The sequence below is a fragment of the Ranitomeya imitator genome, chromosome 8, assembly GCF_032444005.1.
Source record: "Ranitomeya imitator isolate aRanImi1 chromosome 8, aRanImi1.pri, whole genome shotgun sequence".
NCBI classification, from domain to species: domain Eukaryota; kingdom Metazoa; phylum Chordata; class Amphibia; order Anura; family Dendrobatidae; genus Ranitomeya; species Ranitomeya imitator.
In genome coordinates this window covers 43512622-43535402 of record NC_091289.1, presented here as the reverse complement: position 1 = coordinate 43535402, position 22781 = coordinate 43512622, and the positions used below count along the sequence as shown (strand labels likewise).

Genomic DNA, 22781 nt, shown 5'->3' with positions numbered 1-22781 from the left:
CCACCCCTGCCTCTGCTCCCCTGAGTGTTTTGTTTTTTGTTTTCTTCATATTCCGCCACACAGTTCCAGAAATATGGGGCTTTTTATTTATGGTCTTTTATCAAGACACGCCCCAAAGGAGCATGAGCTCTGCCCCCTTGAAAAAAAACATTAAAAATGATTACTAAATATAAAAAATCCAAATCTTTGGAACCAGATAGTGGATTTTCGAAGAAAGAGAAAAAAAAAAATAGTCATAGAAGCGGCAGTAATAAAATAAGAGCAAAAACTGGACACTTTTGACCAGATGACAGCGCCTCTTTAAATGTCATTGATCCTAATTTGTAATTTTTAATATAAAAGAGGCTTCAACTAGGTCCGTCAAAAGTCTGACAATAGGGCTAAAATCGGAGTCTCCTGGTTATCAAAGTTAGAAATAAAGTTAGTACTTGGGGGAAATTACCGGCATGGACTCTGGGTAGAACTAATCTCATTAAGATGTGCCTTGTGCCCTCCGTACTGTATGCTCTTCACAGCTCCCCGATCTGGATTCCAAAGAACTGGATAAGGAACATTAACAACATCTTCAGAGATCTGGTGTGGGAAAGAGGTATTCTAAGAAGAAAATTTGAGAAATTACAGCTACCCAAAGATCAAGGAGGTTTAGCACTTTCACATGCTTGGAAGGGCTCCAGGAGGCAGGTACAGTGGTACCGAAACATCTGACGGGGCAGGATAATTTGTTGGACCTCTTAGAATCACATAAATTTAAGGTCACTTAAAATTGGTTTCTTTAACCTACTGCTTATGCATAAAACAGGGCAGACTTGTAAGAAACTATTGTGAATGGGGGAATGCTATAAATATATCCCTCTATGGAATGAGCCTTGCTTGAAGGAACCAACAGGGGGAGTGGAAACAAAAGGCCTGAGATACTTGTATGAATTGTATCCGGATGGTCATTTTTGCTCCTTTGAGCAACTAAAATGGGAATTCAACTTCAGTAATTTGGATTTTTGGAATTTTTCAGATTGAGGCATGCAATAAGACCACAAGAAAACAGTTTCTGATCTCTACATCTCAGTGAACGGGACAATAGATTGTGTGGTGAGGAGTAAAAGAATTCTGGGTGAACTTATGACCGTAGTCAAAAATAGGTGGGAGAGAGATGTGGGACATATATCCATGGAGGAATGGGAGGACATCTTGGACTCAACACGGCAGATATGGATTAATACAGCCCAGAGGAGGTCACAAATGTTCCTGATTCATAGAGTCAATAGAACCGCAGAAGCTTTATATCGGATGGGTCTCAGAGCTGGCGATCATTCTCCCCACTGTCGGGAAGAGGGAGCAAATCTGTATCAGATGTCTTGGTCGTGTTCGCAATTGGGGGAGTTATGGGAAAATGTCGGCAGACTCATTTGTGAAGACCTTAACATTCCAATTTCCAGTAATCCTAAATCTTGTGTTCTGGGTCTAGTGGGGAACATTGGAGGATCTTCTCCAGCTCAGTTGGCCATAGCTAAAATATCTTACCATGTAAGGAAGACTACTTCCAAACCCTGGCTAGAAAATAGCCCTCCTTTGATTACTGAAATAGTTTGGGATTAAAACAATACAAACCATTAAGTGTATATAATAATCCTAAAGTCATCAAAACATAGTAAATTAACATAGAGCCTTATGGAAATATATAGAGATAGCTGTGAAGGAGCGGGGGCACCATTTATCGCTGACTTTAGGGTGAAAACCTCTGTGGTTAGGTAGGTACAATAACATAGGATAACAATTCAGACATCCAGTTACCCTAATTGGAAAATAAGTATGTTCCTTACTTTTACATTTTTCTAATGCATATCTAATATAATTTACTTTTTAAGGTTTCTTTATGATATTCTATAATTAAAAAATACAATCCTAATGGTGAAAAAGATATATATTAAAAGGGAAGCGGTTAGCAAATTTGATAAACAGTGGGGAGACTGGATCAAATGCCTGGTAGTAGTGTTTGAGGTATTGGTGTTGTATGTACTCATCAATTTATTGGTGTTAGGTTGAAGATTTCTTTAAATACTTTAGATTTTGTGTATGTAGCTAAGCACCCATAGCCACATCGAGTTATTCAATTTCCATCTCGGCATACCAAGGCAATAAAGCCTGGGGGTGTTGGATGAGGTGGAGTTATTGGGATTTGAAAGTTACTCCTGTGAACAGTGTTCAGGCAGGGCTCGCGCAAGTGCTGTCACTCAAGATATGACACAGTGCTCAGTGTACAAATGTAGGGGTCCTAGATATGGTACTGAGAATGGCAAAACATTATTTCCTTTTCTTTGTTTATTAGATGAAAGGTTACAGGGAAAACAAAGATTTCTATTGAAGTTAAAGGCAGTTGTCCAGTGAATTTTTAATGTGTTCCACAAGGCAGGGACTGTGATGATACAATAAAATGACCAATAATAATCCCTAGGCTAGGCTAGGACGCCGCAACCCATTTTCAAGCAGCTGATCTCTTATCTTCTAAGTACATGGCTGCTGCTGCCAATCACTGGTTTACAGCGGTATCGTAACTGAAGCCATGGATTGGTCACAGCAGTCACCCGCTAAGATGTAACGTGATCAGTTGCCCCAAAGCAAACTGTGACCGGCAAAGACCGCAGCAGCAGCTGCTTAAAGGGGCTTCTAATGGTTATTTTGGTTATTCTTATTCCATCCTTTTAATTAAAATGTGATATACAGTTGTGGCCAAAAGTATTGACACCCCTGCAATTCTGTCAGATAATACTCAGTTTCTTCCTGAAAATGATTGCAAACACAAATTATTTGGTATTATTATCTTCATTTAGTTAGTCTTAAATGAAAAAACACAAAAAGAATTGTCCTAAAGCCAAATTGGATATAATTCCACACCGAACATAAAAATGGGTGGACAAAAGTATTGGTACTGTTCGAAAAATCATGTGATGCTTCTCTAATTAGTGTAATTAACAGCACCTGTAACTTACCTGTGGCACCTAACAGGTGTTGGCAATAACTAAATCACACTTGCAGCCAGTTGACATGGATTAAAGTTGACTCAACCTCTGTCCTGTGTCCTTGTGTGTACCACATTGAGCATGGAGAAAAGAAAGAAGACCAAAGAACTGTCTGAGGACTTGAGAAACCAAATTGTGAGGAAGCATGAGCAATCTCAAGGCTACAAGTCCATCCCCAAAAACCTGAATGTTCCTGTGTCTACCGTGCGCAGTGTCATCAAGAAGTTTAAAGCCCATGGCACTGTGGCTATGGCTGGTCCGAATAACTAAAGCAATTGTTACCATCCACCTCTCGTGTCTCCCCTTTTCCTCATAGGTTGTAAGCTTGCGAGCAGCAGGGCTCTCATTCATCCTGGTATCTATTTTGAACTGTGATCTCTGTTATGCTGTAATGTCTGTTGTCTGTACAAGTCCCCTCTATAAGTTGTAAAGCGCTGCGGAATATGTTGGCGCTATATAAATAAAAATTATTATTATTATATTTTTTTTCTTGAAGGGGCTGTGACATATAGAAGCTGCTCTGTTGATTTAAAATCATCCAGCAACAATAGGGATTAAAATGGTTATAGTAGACAGGGAGTGGTTAGCTCAGCCCACGGGGATACTGGGAAAGTTGTTATTTTGTCCTGGACATCTAAGAGTAAGGTGTGTTCTAGAGAGTCTCCTGTCAGACTGCAATCAGACAAGCTGTATAGACTAGTTATTCCTGGGAAGCGATTGCTGTAATCATAGAAGCGGTCAAGACAGCCAGGAGCATCTTTATTACCTCAAGATAGAAGTGAGAGAGCTACAGCACTGGACTCACCCCCACCTCACTGTATGGTCAAAGTACAGTTCTGCTTAGGTTAAGACACTGTATGTGAGGCGAAGTTATCCGTGAAGATAAATGATCTGTAAAGATACTTTCATTTATGTTGCTGAAGCATTGCATGAAGAGAAGTGATTCTTAGTGATAAAAAGAAGCTTTAATAAAACTCCTGTGATCAACTTCAGCTCAGAACTACAGGTCCTTCTCAAAAAATTAGCATATAGTGTTAAATTTCATTATTTACCATAATGTAATGATTACAATTAAACTTTCATATATTATAGATTCATTATCCACCAACTGAAATTTGTCAGGTCTTTTATTGTTTTAATACTGATGATTTTGGCATACAACTCCTGATAACCCAAAAAAACTGTCTCAATAAATTAGCATATGAAGAAAAGGTTCTCTAAACGACCTATTACCCTAATCTTCTGAATCAACTAATTAACTCTAAACACATGCAAAAGATACCTGAGGCTTTTATAAACTCCCTGCCTGGTTCATTACTCAAAACCCCCATCATGGGTAAGACTAGCGACCTGACAGATGTCAAGAAGGCCATCATTGACACCCTCAAGCAAGAGGGTAAGACCCAGAAAGAAATTTCTCAACAAATAGGCTGTTCCCAGAGTGCTGTATCAAGGCACCTCAATGGTAAGTCTGTTGGAAGGAAACAATGTGGCAGAAAACGCTGTACAACGAGAAGAGGAGACCGGACCCTGAGGAAGATTGTGGAGAAGGACCGATTCCAGACCTTGGGGAACCTGAGGAAGCAGTGGACTGAGTCTGGTGTGGAAACATCCAGAGCCACCATGCACAGGCGTGTGCAGGAAATGGGCTACAGGTGCCGCATTCCCCAGGTAAAGCCACTTTTGAACCATAAACAGCGGCAGAGGCGCCTGACCTGGGCTACAGAGAAGCAGCACTGGACTGTTGCTAAGTGGTCCCAAGTACTTTTTTCTGATGAAAGCAAATTTTGCATGTCATTCGGAAATCAAGGTGCTAGAGTCTGGAGGTAGACTGGGGAGAAGGAAATGCCAAAATGCCTGAAGTCCAGTGTCAAGTACCCACAGTCAGTGATGGTGTGGGGTGCCATGTCAGCTGCTGGTGTTGGTCCACTGTGTTTCATCAAGGGCAGGGTCAATGCAGCTAGCTATCAGGAGATTTTGGAGCACTTCATGCTTCCATCGGCTGAAATGCTTTATGGAGATGAAGATTTCATTTTTCAGCACGACCTGGCACCTGCTCACAGTGCCAAAACCACTGGTAAATGGTTTACTGACCATGGTATTACTGTGCTCAATTGGCCTGCCAACTCTCCTGACCTGAACCCCATAGAGAATCTGTGGGATATTGTGAAGAGAAAGTTGAGAGACGCAAGACCCAACACTCTGGATGAGCTTAAGGCCGCTATTGAAGCATCCTGGGCCTCCATAACATCTCAGCAGTGTCACAGGCTGATTGCCTCCATGCCACGCCGCATTGAAGCAGTCATTTCTGCAAAAGGATTCCCGACCAAGTATTGAGTGCATAACTGAACATTATTATTTGATGGTTTTTTTGTTTGTTATTAAAAAACACTTTTATTTGATTGGATGGGTGAAATATGCTAATTTATTGAGACAGGTTTTTTGGGTTATCAGGAGTTGTATGCCAAAATCATCAGTATTAAAACAATAAAAGACCTGATAAATTTCAGTTGGTGGATAATGAATCTATAATATATGAAAGTTTAATTGTAATCATTACATTATGGTAAATAATGAAATTTAACACTATATGCTAATTTTTTGAGAAGGACCTGTATGTCATAGCTATTCGCCCTGAATAAGACTTCCCCAGGATTCCAAAAATAACTCATGTTTCCTTTGTATCGCCCTTATGTCCTGTGTGGCGTGCATGCTACAAAACTTTTGCAGCCTTTTTTTCATTGGACAGTTTGGAGAGGTTTCCTTCAAGATCCACTTCAAAAAAGTGACATGCACATTTTTTCTACCAAGTGTTAGGCTATAGGCACACAATTTTTTTCTAGGTGGGTGAACCTGCTGAGTTTTTCGAGAAGAAGATGCTTCGGGAAACCATGATGTTTTTCCTGAAGCTTCTTTTTTAGCATTTTTTGGGGTTCTTCCCAAAAAAGAAGCTTCCCCAGGATTCCAAAAATAACTCATGTTTCCTTTGTATCGCCCTTATGTCCTGTGTGGCGTGCATGCTACAAAACTTTTGCAGACTTTTTTTCATTGGACAGTTTGGAGAGGTTTCCTTCAAGATCCACTTCAAAAAAGTGACATGCACATTTTTTCTACCAAGTGTTAGGCTATAGGCACACAATTTTTTTCTAGGTGGGTGAACCTGCTGAGTTTTTCGAGAAGAAGATGCTTCGGGAAACCATGATGTTTTTCCTGAAGCTTCTTTTTTAGCATTTTTTGGGGTTCTTCCCCAAGCACTTGTTCTGCATTTTTGCCTGCCAGTGTTTTTTTTTTAGCATTTTGCCAACATTTCTTTTACTGGTGTTTTCCAGATTTAGTTTTTTTACTTCATTCAATAGTGTAGAAACAGCTTGGGTTCATTCAAGCAAAATTATCAAAAAGACACCCCGGGCATCTTCTGGGCCTTCCCATTGTCTTGTATTGTATGCCAGAGGATAAGGCATACTTTATAGTACCAGTAACAAGCTGTGAGCTCCAGATGTTGCATGAATGTCTGCAAGGGATTCCAGTAAGGCCTCCCGCTGCCCCGAGCAATAGATTCTTGCTGGCACTGTGAACTGTACTTGAACTTAACCTTGATTACTGTACTTCCGTCCTATCAGGAAGCACTTCCCTCTTTACTGGGGCTTGTCGTTCCCACTATGGGCTAGTCCCGAATTTATCTTTACCTATGTCTGTCCCTACGTCTTTAGCTGTCAGATTTCCTTACACTACATACTATGCACTTACATTTACTTCTTGTCAAAACACATTATACTTATAATGCTTTCCAAAATCTGTCCTATCCCATAGTCACTATGTTACTACCTATCTTATGTCCCAAATCCTAACCTATGCTCATTCTTCACCGTACACTAAACATTACTACATGGAAAGAAAAATCCAGCTCCAGGAATAAAAAGTATCAAAAATGTATTTAAACATATTAAAATATGGAAAACTGCTGACAAGCTAAAAATTACATCATGCTGAATTCTAAGAGCGCCGTTTGCGCTCGAAACGCGTCCAGCGACTACATGGTAGCTTCCATCCTAATGATGTAATTTTTCGCCTGTCAGCAGTTTTCCATATTTTAATATGTTTAAATAAATTTGTTATACTTTTTATTCCTGGAGCTGGATTTTTTTTTCCATGTGCACAAGTTTCAACGTCAGACAGAGATGTTTTTTCCTTGCTCGGACTTTATGTGGACTACAGACGAATGTTTCTACTGGGTGAGCTGAAAAGTTTTTCTGTTTTATTACTACACATTACCTATGCATTACACATTGTCATAATAACGTATGCACCTAAAACCGCAATGCACAGTTTACACTTTGTCAGAGCTGGGAGAAACTGCTGTGAGAACGCCAAAAGTTGTAAAATTTTGGAGAAACTCCCAAGTTGCGCCTACATTTTGTGACTTTTCCATGCTTTTACGCCAGAATTCTAGTGTGAAACCTTTGAGGCATCAAGCCCTAAGAGTTTTTGAAATGGTGGTTGAGGAGGATTTTGTAGCCATTCTGCTCGAAAAAGCTTCTAAAAAACAGTCTGTGTGAACATAGTCTTACATTCTACGGCAGTAACTTCCCTTCTGGATACGGGAGCGCAGAAGAACGGTATGAGCACACCATGGCCGAATCGGCATTTGGAAAAATTGCACTGTGATCGTTTACGTTATCATTTGAGGTGCGTCTTAATTATTAGGGATTATTTTAAGACTCCTGAATAGACTGTTGGATATATATAAGATACTGAGAAAACCATGCTGCATTTACAATTTTATGTGGACACCATTTTAACCCTGATGTATTTTGTAGGGAAAGAAGACCCCTTGTCCCCAGTGCTGGAATGAGGAGTACATAGTAAGTACAATTTCACTGTGGTTTCTTAGATGATAATTGATGGGAGGAGCAGTTACCCATAGCAATCAATAAGACTACTACTCTCATTTTCTAAAGAGCTTGAATCTGATTGGTTGCTGTCGCCAATTGCTACACTTTTTTGCAATACCAATAAAACGTTGACGCTTTGTTCGACTGTGGAGCTGAAGCCATCGATAAATTCGAAATGAACTTGTATCACTATAACTGTTCAATTATTTATTTTAAAAAGTATGTTAAGAAATAGCTATTTATCCAATTTGATAGAAGATGTGTGATCACTAATGGTGAGCACGCACTGCAAAATGCTCCACAGATTGACGCGGGTCTTAACCTTTTTTTTTTTTTGCCGTATTAATGGCGCCACTTTAACTTTTGACACTATTTGTGTGATTTTTTTATGTTCTTAATATATCTTTTGTCCCTGTCTCAACAAGTTCATTCAATGATTTCAAGCAGTAGGGGAAGGATATATAATTTTCTATATTACACTTCATTATGGCGTTCTAAATACTCAACCACATCGCTATGACGGTCCTGATTGCATATTATTCTGCCTAATCAGCTGCGCATTGTATTCATACAGATGGAAACTTTGTGCGGATTATACAGTACATATAGGACGCAGCATTAGACGGCGCTCGTCTAAAAATGAATTCCCTGACGATCGCAGCCGTTAAAAGAAATCTGATTGCGTAGGCAAACGTTGTTTTCATGAATATACTAATTGTCACCTAGAAATGGGCGCTTCTAAATAATACACCTGTCGTTGTATGATAGTGATTTCCATCTTATCTTTACCTGCGGCAAGTCATGCCGTGTAGTCATTAAAGGGGTTATCCAATGAACACATGTTGTCACCTATCCGTAAGATTGTTGATCGGTGGGAGACTGACTGCTGGGACCTGCACTGATCGGCAGAACTGGGCACTTTAATGGGGCTGTCCGGGCGTACGTCACTCTATGTGACTGCAGACTTGTGAATCCTCACATTGCGCACATTGTACACTGTCAGGATTCTCCAGTGATGGCATCGGGAGCTGTGCAGGCATGTGGCCACATGCCGACTAGACTTATCCAGACGCGCTCAATACAATTGCACCAAGCGAGCTCATGCCCATCTAGTCAGCATGTGACCACATGTGTACAAATCACGCGCCCAGAACCATTACCTGAGAATACTGACAGTACACAGTGCACACGACATGAGGATTCACAAATCTGCAGTTACATAAGACTTGTAACCTATCGCTGGACAACCTCTTTAATCTCTATTAGAATAGTGCAGCGGTTCCAGAACAGTTATCCTTAGATAGCTCTTTGGTCTTGGCCATGGTGGAGAGGCTGGAGTGTGATTGAGTGTGAGGACAGGTGTCTTTTTACAGGTAACAAGTTCAAACAGGTGCAGTTAATACAGGTAATGAGTGCAGAGTAGGAGGGTTTCTTTAAGATAAACTAACAGGTCTGCGAGAGCCAGAATTCTTGTTGGTTGGTCAGTGATCAAATACTTACTTAAAGCAATAAAATGCAATTGAATTATGTAAAAATCATACAATGTGATTTTCTGGATTTTTTTAAGATTCTGTCTATCACGATTGAAGTTTACCTACGATAAAAATTACAGACCTCACCATTCTTTGTGGAGGGAAAACTTGCAAAATCGGCCGTGTATCAAATACTTATTTTCTCTACTGTATGTATTATAGGCGTTTTCCTGGTTATAAACAGGTAACTGAGTGACACTTTTCCTACAAACACTTATTTATATGTGGGGAAATTTGTTAGCAGTAGGCATTGCTATGTCTTGCACTCCTGGGGTATACATTTTCCTTGTCACTCTTAGGAATGTGACTTCGTGATCCTTATAATTATTGTTTATATATATGGATGTATATATCCGAGTCCTTCACTCCAAATTCGTTTGTCCTTATATAACTTTTCATCCTTACTAATATTTTTGTAATGTGATAATATTGATAAACATTTCTATAAACTTTTAAACAGAATGTTGTCACTCCTTGTCCTCCTGATTCTGCGTATTTGTATTGGAGCATTCTGTTGTCCATGACAACCCTTTTTATGGCCTTGAATCACCGCTATGTGATATGCTTGGTTCTGATATATTTGCTGCCATAATCCTACTGGGAGACCCCTTTGGTAAGGAAAGTGTAACTTCTGTTATGAAGAATCTATGTAGTTTTTCTTTAGTATGTTGGTGGAGTCTGATGTCTTATTGTGAGTGACTATATGGTCATCTGCAGCGCCCCAGAGATCTGGTCGTTGCAGTATGACGCTCTGCCACTAAGGGGAGTGATGGTACGTCTGATGGCACTGAAGGAATTCTACTGACCAGGTATCACAAGCACACATTACACTTCACACTCCGGCCACTAGGGGGAGCAAAAGGCTTTATTTATTGGGCCACTCCTCACACTGGTAAAACTAGGAGTTGGATAGAAAGTTAGTCAGAAGCTGACTGGGTTGGATTCAGGCAACATCCCGTGGCAGGGGGTGTTGCAGGGAGAAGACACAGGGGGGTCCCTGTCAGGGGTGGGAACCTGGCAGGCACCTAGCGACCAGAACAGAACGTTACGGAGCCGCGCCTGCACACCCTGCGGCGGTATCCTAAGAAAGAGACACGAAGCGAAGGATATTGTGAGACAGTGAGAAACGAGATCAAGCACAAAGGAGAACCAGTAGGAGTCGTGCCGTGAGACCGAGGCAACATCTTACTGAGGCGCGTAGCCGGTGGCCGGAACACTGATGGAGTAACTGACTCTACGCCTTACTTCAAACTCCGCAGGACAGTTAATTATAGGTTGGCTGTCTAACCTAAACACCTACGAAGACATAGGGGGCAACAGTGGGAGAGGGGCATCTCTAGGGTCCCGGAAGACCTCCAGGCCTTCCCGTCATAAGGGTGCGTCCTAGCCATAACATACCTGGGGGACGTTGAACTAGAAACATCTGGAACTAAAGAGAGAGAGAGAGCTGTAGAGAACGGACGAACGAGAACAGCAGTTGTGAGGACTATTCCGAATGCTCAGCAGGGTAGCACTACAACACACAGGCGCTATTGGTAGGCAACGATTTCCACCTACAAAGGGAATTCTGGAAGTGCCCATCGGACCGGCCGGTCTCAGATAGCCCTGTTAAGCGTGCTCTGGATTGCGGATCCTGAAGTCTTCAGTAAAGAGACTGCAACCTTGTATCCTCGTTATTGACTGTACCACCTTTATTGGATGCCCCTTAGCAGGGTCGCGGACCGGGTCTAGCCACCGTGACAGCATCAGAACCGAACCAGAGAGGCCCGGTACCGAGAACTCGTGGCCCTGTGTCTGGGGGCGCTCCACATCCACTGACATTAATTGTATACATTTGTAATATTTAGGAGATCTTTTTGCCATAGTTTAATTATGTTGACATTTTTAAGCATCTAGTATTATTTTTATAAAGCTATTAAAGGGGCTGTCCAGGCTTGGGGCTCAAATTTACAGTCACTTAATGTTACTGCAGACTTGTGAATCTTCACAGCCAGCACACTGCACACTGTCAGGAATTTCTGATGCCAACTCCGGGAGCAGGCGGTCATGTGACTGCAATTATGCATTTAGTGTACTTCCAACCACATTCCAACTAGACGTATCCGGCCTCACTCAATTAATTTGTTTTGAGCAAGGCCGCCTATGTCTAGTAGGCAGGTGACTCCATGTGTGCAAATCACATACTTGCCAGTCCAGGCATTGGCACCAGAGAATCCTCAGAAGGGCGGGCGGGCGGTCATCTGGCCAAACGTATGCGATTTGCATAGATGTGATCAAGTGCTGTCTAGATGTGAATTGAGTGAGGTCAGACACATCTAGTCGGCACATGACTGCATGAATGCAAATCACATACTTGTGGTCAGATCACTCCCGAGAGCTGAAATCCTGACAGTGCGCACTGTGCGTGCTGTGAGGATTCACAAGTGGGCAGTCACATACAGGGACTGCAGACCTGAACTCCTAGCCTGGACAGCCCCTTTAAAAAAAAAACTTTTTGTGTTTTTGATTTACTAAGATTAGATCATATTAGGAAAACCCGTTTACTGTGACCTCTAAAGAAAAATAGAATGTAATATAATGACATAGATATCCCGTGACCGACTACTTCACAGTCCTCGCATCTGGAAAGAGAATAATGGAAGGTCAGCATGGCAGAACGGCAGACAATATATAATGATTTTCTAAACATTTTCCTAAACAGTCATGACAGTAATGTTACAGCACAAATAAATGTTACAGCTCTGTACAGAGGGTCGAAGGTTTGCTATTTACAATATAGTGAAAGCATACATTTAGGCTATGTGCGCATGTTGCGGATTGTATGTGTTTTTGGCGCGTTTTTTTCGCTGCGAAAATGCATACACAACACAGCCCATTGAATTCAAAGGGATTCCGCAATGCTGTGTTAATGCTGCATATTTTTCCGTGGCAGAATCGCATCGCGGAAAAATACGCAACATGCTCATTCTTTGTGCGGAATTGCGGCGATTCGGCACACATAGGAATGCATTGATCCACTTACTTCCCGCATGGGGCTATGTGGATCATGTGTGTATGGTACCCAGGTTGGAGAAGAGGAGACTCTCCTCCAGGCCCTGGGAACCATATACCTGTAAAAAAAAAAAGTAAAAAAAAAAAGTAGTAAAATAAAAAATCGTGAAAATCTCACCTTCCGGTGGCCCCCGCAGCTCCTCGCGATGCTCCCTTTTCCAGGGATGCTTTGTGACAATGACCTGTGATGACGTAGCATCACGTGAGACCGCTACGTCATCTGGGGTCATTGCCGCAAGGCATCACTGGGAACGGGCATTGCCGGGAGCATTGCGAGGATCGGGAAGGCTGCGGGGGACTCCGGAAGGTGAGAATATCACGATTTTTAACATTATATATTTTTACTATTGATGCCTCATAGGCAGCATCAATAGTAAAAGGTTGGTCACACTTGTCAAACACTACTTTTCACAAGTGTGACCAACCTGTCAATCAGTTATCCAAGTGATGCTACAGATTGCTTGGGAAACGCTAGCCTTCTGCAGGCTAATTACACTTGAAAAATGCTAGTGTTTAGTGGGAAAATTTATGCCAACTCCACATGCGTTTTACCTGCGGCAGGAGTTGCTGAATTTCCGCCGAAATTTCCGCGGCAATTCCGCAACGTGTGCACATAGCCTTAGATTTGAATCTTGACCTCTGACCTTATGGAATGTTTAGTATTTGCATTCTTATGGTTAATACTGAAAACTTTGCACAAAGCTGCTAAGCCAGAAATTCTTATCTACAATTTCCTAGTGTTAGAAATCACCACAGACAGCAAAGCGATTACACATTGCCTCGAGGCTGTGATTCCTTAAAAATATGACTAGGCCGTATATCAAACTGTTTAGTGGAAGCTGCAGATAAGCAGAACCTTTACATCAATCCTTAATGTCACTGTGTCTCTAGATAATGTATTATCAAAGTTTTGAAAGAAAGTTGCACCTTGTGATGATTCAGGCCATCTTCTAAATGATACATGCTACAGATTTCCACCGGCAAGGAAGGTGATATTGTGCACTATAATGAGCCATTGGACCACATAGGGCCTCATATATTGTTCTTGCACAGGGGCCCTTCTCTTTCTGTGTCCATCAGAAACACTGCATTGCTTAAAGGGGTTGTCTCAAGATGAAACTTCAAGAACGCACTGCTCCTGCAATCCGGTTTTCTACTTTGCAATAGTTGATGCGCTACTAAAGATTGACAGTGGTCGTGCCGCTAGTGTGAACTGTGCTCTCTCCTGCTGGCAGAATTAGCGGTGGGGTGTCGGTGCCCTTCCTGGTACAGAAGCAGAATACACAGAAAATAGTAGGTTACCTTTATTAGAAGGGCACAGATCACAAACTGTTTTTTGGCTGCAGACAGGAGCCATGGTCAGGTCATTGACGGTCACCCGACCGAAGGCTCCTGTCTGAAGATGAAAAACGGTTTCTGATTTGTTCTTGCTGAACCCATGAGTTACATGGTGCCCTAAAACGGCACCTATAGATTTTGATGGGTGCTTTACTGTATCTATGTATGATTGCACATGGAAGCATTCATAGTTTAGTGTCGTACGTCATATCGGCACATCATGGAGACATTTTTAAAAACATGGAACCATATAGTGCACACATCCACACGGACTCCATTGGCCTTTGCGCAGAAAGCTCGGCTATGTGCATCATGCCAAGAACTTTAAAGGGAACCTGACACCATGAAAATGCAGTCCAATCTGCAGGCATCATGTTGTAGAGCATGGGAGCAGAGCAGATTGATATTTAGCTTTGTAAAAAATGATTCCGTATATCCTGTGTTTTATTCAGTTAAACCTCTACGCTATATAGAATTTGCAGTGTAGTGGGCGGTCCTATCAGTGATTGACAGCTTTCTTGGTATAAGTGTGTATACAGAGACAGCTGTCAGTCACTGATAGGACCGCCCACTGGACTGCAAATCCCAGAAAAAGGAGAGGGTTGAAAGATTAAAAGCTAGGTTATACTAAATCATTTCTTTTTTACAAAGTTATATATCAATCTACTCATCTCCCCTGCTCCATAACATACCATACCTTAACATATCTCCACCTCTGGGTGTGATTCACTTTGTAAAATAAGACCTGTTTGTCTCTAACGTGTTTGTGTGTACGGAGGTGTGCAGAACTAGATTAAGTGCAGTTGTTAAAGGACTAAGAAGCTGCGCCATTTTGCTGCAGCCAAATTTTGTTGTTTCTCCAGCATAAAGGTGGCGGCGCATGTGCAGTAGCATTGTTCGCTTGCCGATAGATATTATAAAAAAACAAAAAAAAAAACTTTATTCTCTAGAACAGTATATCTGAAGGCATGATAACTCATTTAAGAAAAAGAAAAACGAAAACAACAAACTGATTTTATTGTATACCCGTTGACACTTTTATTGTGGACTACATTCAAACTTTTACTGTAAATTCAATGTAATGTTTGTTTCAGGTGCCGAATAATTAAACCAGCTCCTTAAATATTTCTGCAACAAGCTTTGCTTTATTAGATATGCAAATTATGTGATTAATACTTAATGAATAGAAATCTTCAATTATTTTTTAATTTAGTGGATTGCTTCTTTCTTTACTATGTTTACAAAAGAAAAAGCAGGCAATTGAAAAACATCTTTAGCAGGGATAATGACTATACTGTTTTTGTCAAGAATGAAGGAAAAATGATTTCTATTCTGTATGGATTAATTAAAGCTTATTTTTTTATTTTTTGTACAGTTAGTTGTGTTATATGTGTGGAATTAAAAAATTAACTTTTATGGCTGTAAAAAAGAGATGAGACACCAGCAACGTGCTGGTGTCTTCTACCCAAGGACAGATATTTACCTAAGAAAAAGAGCCAGACTTGTTATACAATTAAAGGTATATGTTTATGATGTCAACAGGGTTTCAGAGAGCTATCAGAATCAAAATTTCAGAACACAGGCTAAATGGAGGCTTTTGTGACCCATCCTAAACCCCATGGGTTTCACAAAGAGTCTTGTAAGCTTCCTCCTAGCTTAAATAAAGAGGTGTAGTCCGAAAGTCAAGTTCCAGAGCCCCATTCTCAGAATTTTTGTGGATCTCCTTTGGATTACGGTAATTAAGTTATCCTATGTGTAGGTACTACCTAAGGCCAGTCTCACACGTCCAGATAATTCCGGTACTGGAAAAATCGGTACCGGAATTATCCATGTCCGTGTGTCCGTGCGTTTATGTGGCACATCAGTGTGGCACACGTGCGGCATTCGTGTGCCGCCCGTGTGCCGACTGATGACCACACGGAGCGTGCAGGAGACAGCGCTAGAGTTAAGCGCTGTCCCCTGCATCTGGTGCTGAAGCCGCTAATCATTTCTTCTCTCCAGCATCGTTCGCTGGAGAGAAGATATGAATTGAAAACTCTTTTTTTTGTGTGTTTAAAAAAAGATTAATTTTTTTTTGTGTTTGAAAAAAAATCCTGTCCCCAACCCCCTCCCACCCCCTGTGCGCCCCCCCGCTGTTAATAAAATACTTACCCGGCTCCCTCGCTGGCGCTACTTCCTTCTCTCGCCGCAGCTTCTCCCCATAGGGGTGGAGCCGCATATTCATCACTGTAATGGGCGGCACCACATGACCGCTCATACAGGAGAAGCTGGGGGGGGGGGGTTTGGGCGCACAGGGGGTGGGGGGGGTTGGGGACAGGATTTTTTTTTTAAACACAAAAAAAAAAGAGTTTTCATATCTTCTCTCCAGCGAACGATGCTGGAGAGAAGAGATGATTAGCGGCTTCAGCACCACGCGGGGGGGACAGCGCTTACAGTAGCGCTGTCTCCTGCACGGCACACGGACTGCACACGGACAACATCCGTGTGCGGTACGTGTTTTACACGGACCCAGGTCTTTGGAGGTGGTGTTGGTGCCTCACGGTCGGATGATCACAAGTGGGATGAGCTTTGCTCTTCTATACAGGATCTTTTGGTGAAGCGAACTAAGTTGTGGTGGAACCGAGTGTTCCTAGAGAAATATGTATCATGCAATATGATTCCAAGGGGGCTAAGAGTCCGCGTGGTCCCCACCTTCCCTATAGAGGATACCCAATTTATTTCCAACTGGGAGGAAATCTGTAATACTTGTTCATTTGCCATGATGAAATTATTGATTGGTCTCAATAGTACCAATATTAGTGAACTTGATACACGGATTGATACAGCTCAAAATGAGCTGCGGTCTAATTGTTCGTCTGAAAAAATGCAGACTTTTGACTCCAGCTTGGAGAAAGTGCTTGACTCTTTAGTTAAAAAGATTCATGAATCTCAAACCAGCAAATTCAATAGGGATCAGAGGGATTATCAACAGTTTGCAGTATATCAGTGGAGAAAGAGCAGACCGACATATCAACACCTTAAACATGCGGCATCAGTGACATCTATCTCTTCCCTGAGTGGACAGTCTGATATTTCTACTTCATCTATGACAACTAGATCGGACCCTTGAGGAGCTCTCTAGTGAGAATATACCTGATGGAGGTAAGATCCCTCCTTCTATTAGACCACGTTCAAGAAGGTTTCCCCCCCTCTCTACCAATACAAATATTGATTTATTTGTCCAGGTGGTAACCCAGGATCTCCTTAGAATACCACAACATTTTGGGAGGGTTGACTCTGTTCATTTGGACGGAGATGCCATCCTGACTACAGCAGATGTTGAATCACTGTATACGAACATCAGACATCAGGATGGCCTTAATGCAGTACGTTTCTTCCTCGGCATGTCCGGCTCTTCCTCTGAATTTAGTAATCTGGTACTTACCTTGTTGGAGTTTGCTTTAACGCATAATTTTTTTGTTTTTAAGGGGTCCTTCTTCCTGCAGCTCCAGGGAACAGCCATTGGGGCGGCCTTTGCGCCCTCCTATGCTAACCTGTTCCTGGGGCTGTGGGAGAGGGACCTCTTCTTGTCAGATCGGTGGGCGTCAATGGACCGGGTTCCTCTCTGGACCCGGTACATTGACGACATATTTTTGATCTGGCAAGGTTCTCCGGAGGAGCTCTCCACATTCATGGCCTTTTTGAATGACAACAGTTTGAACATCCATCTTACTTTTAAGTGGGATACTGTTAGTGTTGAATTCCTGGATGTCATGGTGAGGAAGAACTCCTCTGGTTTAATACAAACTGACCTATTTTGTAAGCCTACTTCTACTAATACTTTATTACATGCATCTTCCTGCCATCCTTCCCACATCATTAGAGCAGTACCAACAGGTCAATTCCTCCGCTTACGTAGGATTTGTTCATCCGAGTCGGATTTTGAACGGCAGGCAAAGGAGTTACAGATACGATTTCTTAACCGTGGGTACAGTAGGCGGTCCATAAAAAAGGCCTATAATCGGGCTAGGGCCAGTACACGTACATCTCTACTCTATAACCATTCAGATAGTAAAACTTTACATTCGAGTCAGCAATTGCGGTTTGTTACCAACTTTAACTCCCAGTCTGCCAAAATCCGCGAAGCATTACGGAAATCCTGGCCTATTTTGATGGTCGATAAGACCATCTCTAAGATAATACCAAAGTGTCCCCTTTTGTCCTTCAGAAGGGCGAGGAATTTGAAGGATCATCTCACACGGAGCCACTACGAGGGTATACCGAGAACCCCCTTTCTAGATGGCCTTCCACCTCGTTGTGGCTCGTTCCCTTGTGGCCACTGTGTGGCTTGCCCTAATGTGGATCGGATTGACTCGTTCTCTGATTCTGGTGGTAGTAAAACCTTTAAAATCAAAAAAGAGATTACTTGTAACACACGTTTTGTAATCTACTATGCCACATGTCCTTGTGGCCTCATTTATGTTGGCCTTACGACCCGCCAGTTCAAAGTACGGATACGCGAACACGTGTTAGGTATTGAATCTGCTGCAGGTTGTACGGATCCTTCTTCCCTAAAAACACTCCCAAGACATTTTAAGTCTTTTCATGGGAGTAATGGGAGATTGATTCGTTTCCGTGGGATTGATGCTTTGAAGGTAGGTATACGGGGTGGTAAATTAACCTCCAAATTGGCCCGCCTCGAGTCGAGGTGGATTTGGACGCTGCGGACTGTGCACCCCCTTGGACTAAATGAAAACCTTAGCTTTGCCCCCTTGTGATCATCTGACCGTGTCGTCCCTTTCGGCGGCTGGTTTTTGCCGGACTTGTTTTTATTCTTTTTTAATCCTTTTTCATCTCTATGTTTTTAGAATTTTACTTCATTTTTGTGGCCGTGTGTCTGGAAGTCTGCCCTGTCTACGGATCATGGAATACCAACATCTGAATACGCCCACTAACTGGGACCATGTAGTCTGGAGCAAGACCTGCTTATTTTGCATTATTTGGCACTACTTTGTATTTTCAGATTTATATGGCATATCTGTATGTATACTCTTGAGTGAGATTTATCAATTTGGTATCTCTATGCACTGTGAGATTTATTTGTACTCATATCCCAGAGTAACTGCTTACTTACTATGCATGATTTTTTCTTATCTTTACGTGGCACGATCCATACTTAATTCATTATGATATTATATCTATACTTTTATGATTCGTTTTGGGTGTGTAATTGTATTATTGTATTACGATATTACTGTTTGTATATTGTTGTAATGCATGGCACCTGAGCGCATTCTCATATGCCTGTATATATCTGTGTGTCTCCTTTCTCCAGTTATGTACTCCTTTATATATTATTGTGTGGTCGTTATTGTTCCTACTGTTCATACTGTCCCTGTTCTTATGCGCATGTCCTTACCGACCTCTGTGCGCGGCGTTCTCTGTGGCTCTGCTGTGCGTGGATCGCTTGGGGCCCCACGTGACTCCCGCACTCACAGCCTGGATGACGCTGCGCCTGGTTGCTATGGAGCGTGTAAGTACTTCCGGCGCTTGTTGCCTGAGTACTTCCGGCACACTGTTTACCGCACATACAGTCTAGACTACGCTGTATGTGGTTACCTGGTAACGCTCGAGTACTTCCGGCGCTTGCAGCTTGAGCACTTCCGGTATACGGCCTTTTTAAACCCCTGTCTTAGCACTGTTCAGCGTGCCCCCTGACGAAGGTTTCCCGAAACGCGCGTTGGGGCGGGCGCTGGGATCCCCTATCTGCCTGCATTTGCTGACACTGCCTGGGTGATGTATTCTATTTCTTTGGTGTGCCGTATGTTATTCTGACTATACCTGAGCATACATCCAGCTTCCACTTTGTGGAGCTGGGATGATATACATCTATTTGGTAACAGTATATGACACCTGTCTAGTTTTCATCTTATAGAGGCTGCCTTGTATATATACTTTTTCTGCCCGGTAATGTTCATTATGACATTGTTCTGTATACCTTAATGGCATTTGTGGGCTCCCTTTGCTTTTTACTGTCTGGTGATCACGTGTTGCTGTCACCATCTTCATGCCGCATATAATAAAGCATTTTTATGGACTTTGGCTATCGTTTGGAGTTTTTTCTCCCCCCCCCTGTTAAAACATATATACTGTCTATATATATATATATGTCAGTGAGACACATATATGTATATATATTAATATTTCATACAGCGCTAGATAGCAGGAAAGCCGGTAATTCAATTGCCGGCTTTTGCTATCTCCTTCTCAAACCCGACATGATATGAGACATGGATTACGATACGATACGATACGATACACTTTATTGATCCCGTGGGAAATTATGGTATCACAGCAGCACGACTTAAATCATAAAAATCATAAAGGAATTACATAGTTGACATGACAGTGGAGTTGACAGAAGAACATTATACATTATACATTAGAATAGGACATACACAACGAGTGAACTGAAATGTAGAGAAATAAGTAGACATTCACCTTGGTGGTTTAACCCTAGTGTTATTGTTGTACATTCCCATGGCAGTTGGCACAAACGATTTCCTATATTTTTCCTTCTTACACCTCAGAAGTATAAGCCGGTTACTGAAGGTGCTCTTCTGTCTCATGAATAGCTCATATAGTGGATGTGCATTATTGTTCATAATTGCCACACACTTTTTCAGAGTTCTTTTCTCCACTACCTCCCCAAAAGATTACATACAGTAAACCATCTCATATCCCTTCTTTTATTACATATTCCTCTTTAGTAATGTAAGAAGTGTCTTGGTGTAAAATTTGGGGGCTCTAGCTATTAAATTAAATGAATGGAATGCAGGGTAATGACCTGTAGTTATCTCGAGTCGTGGGGATGCGCCCTCTGCTGGATGTCCTCATATGAACTCGAGCATGGGAACTTTTCAGAATATTTTCCCAGGCTCGAGTTCATATGAGGACATCCAGCAGAGGGCGCATCACCGCGACTCGAGGTAACTACAGGTCATTCCCCTGCATTCCATTCATTCCCCTGTTTTTTACAGCCACGAGCACAACTGCATTTGCAGAGCTCCTGGGTGTAAAATGATTTAACCCCTTCAGATGGATTTACATCGTGGGACAAGACTGAACGACGGAAGGTATGGGATATTGTTGTTTGTTTTTTTTAACTTTGTTCCAGGTGACAAGGATCTTCAGGTGGATTAAGAGTATAATAAAATATTAAAACAACCTGTGTCTTTATTTCATTAAAATACTTTGTAATAATGTGTGTGTTTTATTAACCATTTCATACTATTGGATTAATAATAGATAGGTGTCATAATTGACGCCTCTCCATTATTAATTTGGCTTAATGTCACCTTACAATAGCAAGGTGACATTAACCCTTCATTACCCCATATCCCACCACTACATGGGAATGAGAAGAGAGAGGCTAAGTGCCAGAATAGGCACATCTTACAGATGTGCCTTTTCTGGGGTGGCTGGGGACAGATGTTTTTAGCCAGGGGGAGGGGGGCAGATGTTTTTATTACCATGGACCCTCTCCAGGCTATTAATATCTGTCCTCAGTCACTGGCTTTACCACTCTGGCGGAGAAAATTGCGCTGGAGCTCACGCCAATTTTTTCCGCGATTTAACCCTTTAATTTAATAGCTAGAGCCCCCAAATTTTACACCAAGACACTTCTTCCATCACTAAAGAGGAATATGTAATAAAAGAAGGTATATGAGATGGTTTACTGTATGTAACCATGTCTCATATCCTGTCGGGTTTGTGAAGGAGATAGGAAAAGCCGGCAATTGAATTACCGGATTTTCTGCTATCTAGCGTTGTATGAAATATTAATATATATATATGTGTCTCACTGACATATATATATATATATATATATATATATATATATATATATATATATATATACCTATTCTATGTGTAGACATTTATTTTAGCTATTCTACTGTAAGCTGTCAGTGTGATTTTACTGTACACCGCACTGAATTGCCGGCTTTTCTATAGAACACCACTGCGTATTTCTCGCAAGTCACACGCATGGTCCGTGTGTAATCCGTATTTTTCTCGCCCCCATAGACTTTTATTGGCGATTTTTTTGCGCAATACGGTGACAAACGCAGCATGCTGCGATTTTCTACGGCCGTAGAAGACTGTATAATTCGGATCAGTAAAATACGGCAGATAGGAGCAGGGGCATAGAGAATCATTGTACCGTGTGCAATCCGTATTTTCTGCACCTCTCATACATCCGTAAAACTCGCTAGTGTGAGGCCGGCCTCAGTGCTGCATACCCCTTCCCCCCTTCTCCAGTGTGCTCCCGATTTCTCTCACCTCTCTCAATGATCATGAAGATAATCTAAGTGTAGAATTTACTATATGCTCCTGTGCACTGTCTGCTCCTGTACAGTTTCTTGTCTGACTGATTTTATCTCCTGTCATCTATATCAGTTTAGCTGCAGTGTGGGTTTCATCATTGGCTGGAATTAGCAGAGCTGGACTCTCCTGTAATCTGTACAATGAAGCTTTTAATTACCAGGCAATTCAGAACTGTCTTTGTTGCCTGCTGCAGACAGATCAGTGATATGAAACTTCAACTGGTGCTCTGTTGAGGCATACAGAAGAAAATAATCCTGTGCCATATGTATCAGAAGAGGCAGATATGTATCAACTCTCAGCAGCATTCAACAAAGCTCAACTGATCTCAACCCCTGTACACAGAATCCCATTCAACAGTATATCCTCTAAGCCATCTATACAAGTATTTCTCTAGTCTCAGCCCTCTCTCCTTTCTGTCCCCTGTATGCACAGCCTGTCCTGCATAAATTTTATTTTCTGCCCATTTGTATATAGCCCATCCATCCTGCAGTATATCTCTTCTTTCTGTCCCCTCCATATACAGCCTAACCTGCAATACCTCTCTCCTTTCTATCTTCTTTATATACAGTCAATCTCTCTTTTTTCTG

The 22781-nt window shown here is 41.8% G+C and overlaps 1 protein-coding gene across 2 annotated transcripts in view; it reads left to right on the top strand.

Moving 5' to 3' along the window:
* IQSEC1 (IQ motif and Sec7 domain ArfGEF 1) overlaps window positions 1-22781 on the top strand; it is an 816093-nt gene that overhangs the window by 391375 nt on the left and 401937 nt on the right. For both annotated transcript variants that reach the window (XM_069736797.1, XM_069736804.1), the window contains exon 3: window positions 7832-7876. In XM_069736797.1, coding sequence (XP_069592898.1) covers window positions 7832-7876 — 45 coding nt within the window. The remainder of the gene's footprint in view (window positions 1-7831; window positions 7877-22781) is intronic.